This window comes from Sphaeroforma arctica (assembly GCF_001186125.1).
Source record: "Sphaeroforma arctica JP610 unplaced genomic scaffold supercont1.775, whole genome shotgun sequence".
NCBI classification, from domain to species: domain Eukaryota; class Ichthyosporea; order Ichthyophonida; genus Sphaeroforma; species Sphaeroforma arctica.
The window spans coordinates 2431-5007 of NW_014039783.1; the positions used below are offsets into that span (position 1 = coordinate 2431).

The window sequence follows — 2577 nt, forward strand, 5'->3', positions numbered from 1 at the left end:
GTTGTTATTATATATTATATATATTATTATTATATATATGTAGTGCATATATATATATATATATATATATTAGTATAATATATATATATATATATATACATATATATATATGTGTGTGTGTGTGTATGTATATATATATGCATTTGAATGTTTTCAATGTTTACGCATAATTCGATCATTTACATGCACATGTGTGTCCAATATTTTATTTTCTTGATAGATTACGTCAGTATATTTGTTTACATTAACCGTTTTGATGGAACAAATGGATCAGTACCATCAACATTGTCTCTACTATACATACAGATCACATGCTCGCCTCAAAAACTGCCCAATTACGAAGACAAAATCAAAAGCTTCTACGAAGAGTATGTTCTATTTATGCTTACGGATTGCGCATCTGGGACATTGACTGTGCATGTTTGACATCGGCTATCTATATACGTAAAGTACGTTTTCTCGTTAATGACTGAAACATCATGCAAACAGAAAAGGTATTGGTTTATACACTGTGTTGGCCATTTGTTTATATACTCGACACAGTAACATATTGTCCGCTGCCTCATGCGCCAATCGAGGTCGACTTCAGCGTGAACGCGAACGCTTTACGTATTCGCATATAAGTATGCCCACGTATTGGGTGTGAATGCGCATTCAAAGTCAACTATGCGTGCGCCAGAGTAATTGTACTTTAATCTTTAGGTCTATACTGCTGTCTGCGCATCGCTGTATTGTATTGTTGTATGTATAGTATTCCATAGGCTTGGCTATGTATTTGGAACAAAGTGCTCTATCGTAGGAGCGTTTTCATACTTCAAGAGCGAAAACGATCGAGGAATTGCGAAGGGAGACGCAGTACGGAAATACTGTCACATATCACCACAATGTGTGCAGTTGTAGGAAGCATTACTGTATAGTTGAGTGTAGGGTATCCGCTTACAACAGGTTTTCCTTTTTTATAATCTAGGTTTTCCTTTCAGCTGTGCTATACTTTACCCCACATACTCGTGTAGACATGTGGTGCGTATCTGCGTGCCCATACATATACTTATGTTGCATCTGTGTTTTACTTGCGCAGGCATTTGCATGAGGACGAGGAAATCCGATACATTAAAGCGGGTACTGGTTACTTCGATGTGCGTAGTCAGAAGGACGAGTGGATCCGCATCGCCGTAGAGACGGGGGATCTCTTAATCTTACCAGCAGGCATCTACCACCGTTTTACGCTGGATACAAATAATTTGTGAGTTCGCGTTGAGTGATGTATAAGTGATGTACATCAGAGGAGTGTCTTTACGTTTGAGTATCTTCGTGTATATATAGTGCGCTTCGATAGTGTACCTACATACGCCAGTAGCCGTGTACGAAGTACCAAACGTATTAGGATGTGACATAACGCATTCGCCACTGGGGTGTGTGCTGGTGTAGCTTGATGTGAGCGATAGACACATGACGTGGGTCTAAAGGTACTCGGAGCTACTACAAATCACCCGTCATATTCTCTAGTGGGGGTGTGTTTTGTAGTGGTCCTGTGCTTTTCTATTCAAAATATGTGTACGCATGTCTCGACGTACTCATATTCTATGGTGCGCGTGGATCTGGTAGCGGACCTGTGCTTTTGGTTCAATATATATACCTACCCCGATCCCGTACCTATTTCTGGTTATTTTGCTAACTGTAGTCTATGTCCTATTCCATGTTATATTTCTGGCTTCGTTACTGTATTTGTCCTTTTCTGGTCATGTTGCTAACTGTAATCTATTTCCTATTTCTGGTTATATTAGTAATCATAATTTTATGTCCTATTTCTGGTTATTTCAGTAATCATAATTTATGTCCTATTTCTGGGTATGTTGCTAACTAATACCCATATTCTATCTTTGGGTTTGTTTTATGTCCTATTTCTAGTTATGTTGCTAGCTAATATCCATGTTCTATCTTTGGGTTTGATATATGTCCTATTTCTGGTTATGTTGCTAACTAATACCCATGTTCTATCTTTGGGTTTGTTTTATGTCCTATTTCTGGTTATGTTGCTAGCTAATATCCATGTTCTATCTTTGCGTTTGTTGTTTGTTGCTAACTGTAATCTATGTCCTATTTTTGGTAATGTTGCTAACTATAATCCATGTTCATTACAGCGTGCACGCACTCCGATTGTTCAAAGACGAGCCTCAATGGGTCCCAATCAATCGCCCAGCGGACGACAATGAACAGCGCCAAAGCTACCTGAAGACCATCTCGGCATAGAACTAAAATTCACAGCCTGTAGTTACGGCTATCATCCAAGCAATAAAGCTTTCCAGTCAATATTAGTGGCTCTACCCTGCACATCTCTAGCTGTTCGACTCAACCCTGGTCTCCCTTGAGTTCACATACACCACAGTACGTGATGCACATCCTCCGTGAAGTACCTACCCAATACCTCCTGATATTTCGCGGGAACGATGGTTTCTTGGTGCTATCAACCGTGTTGTGCATGGGCGTATTGGTCGAAAGAACGAGGGAAGTAGTGATACCCAACATCTTATGGTATGAATTATCTAGTAACCACTTAGCCATAGATGTCGCTTCAAA

The 2577-nt window shown here is 39.5% G+C and overlaps 1 protein-coding gene across 1 annotated transcript in view; it reads left to right on the forward strand.

Annotated features, from left to right (window-relative positions):
- SARC_08525 (1,2-dihydroxy-3-keto-5-methylthiopentene dioxygenase) overlaps positions 1 to 2331 on the forward strand; it is a 3663-nt gene extending 1332 nt beyond the window's left edge. Inside the window, exons 2-4 of the mRNA XM_014297495.1 lie at positions 307 to 368; positions 1079 to 1243; positions 2142 to 2331. Coding sequence (XP_014152970.1) covers positions 307 to 368; positions 1079 to 1243; positions 2142 to 2250 — 336 coding nt within the window. The 3' untranslated portion in view covers positions 2251 to 2331. The remainder of the gene's footprint in view (positions 1 to 306; positions 369 to 1078; positions 1244 to 2141) is intronic.
- Positions 2332 to 2577: the final 246 nt, after the last annotated feature.